Below are 1,205 nucleotides of genomic sequence, written 5' to 3'. Positions count from 1 at the left end.
CTCAGCTGGGGGGCACTGGGAGGGAGGGGAGAGGGCTTGGAGGGCATCGGGAGGGATTGGGATGGCACTGGGAGGGACTGGGATGGCACTGGGAGGGAGTGGGATGGCACTGGGAGGGACTGGGAATAGAGTGGGGGAGAAGGGTCTGGGCTGGGGGGGCACTGGGGAGAGAGTTGGGAGATGTGGGAGTGAAGTGAGAACGACTGGGAATGGACTGAGAGGGACTGGGAATGGATCGAGAGGGTCTGGGAGTGGAGTGAGAGGGACTGGGAGTGACTGGGCTGGACTGGGAGTGACTGGTGTGGCCTGGGAAGGAAGCGCTCGGGCCTGGGAGGCTGAGTGGTGGTGAGGGAAGTGTTTGCTTTGGGTCTGCCTGGCAACTGGAGCGTCATCAGAGACACGCGCTGCCATTGGCTGAGGGGCGGGAGCTCGGGGGCATCGACGCGTGGAGACGCGGGGGGGCACTGGGAGAGACTGGGATGGACTGGGATGGACTGGGATGGACTCTGAAAAACTGGAATGGACTGGGAGAGAGTAGGGGGCGTTGGAAGGACTGGAAGAAACTGGGATGGACTGGGATGGACTGAGAGGGGGCAAAAAACCACGGGACAGGCAGAGGGAGGGGTGAGGGGTCTGGGGTGATTCCCAGGGAGGGTTTGAGGGGCTCCAGGGTCATTCCCGGGGCAGGGGCCGAGGGGACCCGCTCTGCCCCACGCTCACCTCTGCGGTTCAGCAGGAACGGGATGTTGTACCAGTTCTGGCAGACCGTGTCCACCACAGACCGTCTGTACTCCATCACTTCTGGGTCGCTGTTCCAGTGCCTGGCCTGGATCTCCCCAAACGGGGTGTCCCCCACAAACACCCCCACATCGCTGTCGAAGTGCACGAGCTGCTCCCGGTTGTAGATGTGCCTCTCCATGTACCTCACCTGCTCGGTGCCGTTGATGAAGTGACACTCGAGCTTTGCCATCTCCTGGAACACCCCTGTGTGTGCAGCACACGGGTCAGGGGGTGCCCCGTCCCCTCCCATCATCCCCCAGCCCCCCACACCACGCTGGCAGCTCAGGGGGCCACCCCGGACCCCCCTTTCCCACCCCCCTCTGCCCCACGGACGCCCCAGCACCGGCTCTTGCCTGGGGGGGAACCCCTCCATCAGCCCCCCGGGGATGGACAGGGGGGTTGGGGACCCCCCCAATGCCGATCCC

The 1,205-nt window shown here is 64.6% G+C and overlaps 1 protein-coding gene across 1 annotated transcript; it reads right to left on the bottom strand.

Annotated features, from left to right (window-relative positions):
- Positions 1–720: 720 nt before the first annotated feature.
- On the bottom strand, positions 721–1,030 carry LOC113979158 (class II histocompatibility antigen, B-L beta chain-like; the record flags this gene model as incomplete). Its single annotated transcript, XM_027706629.1, has 1 exon — positions 721–1,030. A coding segment is annotated over exon 1 (310 nt), but the record flags the coding sequence as incomplete, so codon positions are not given.
- Between the last annotated feature and the right edge of the window lie 175 nt (positions 1,031–1,205).

This window comes from Neopelma chrysocephalum, unplaced genomic scaffold (assembly GCF_003984885.1).
Source record: "Neopelma chrysocephalum unplaced genomic scaffold, ASM398488v2 Primary Assembly neopelma1_51829, whole genome shotgun sequence".
NCBI classification, from domain to species: domain Eukaryota; kingdom Metazoa; phylum Chordata; class Aves; order Passeriformes; family Pipridae; genus Neopelma; species Neopelma chrysocephalum.
This window is presented reverse-complemented; position numbering and strand designations above follow the sequence as displayed.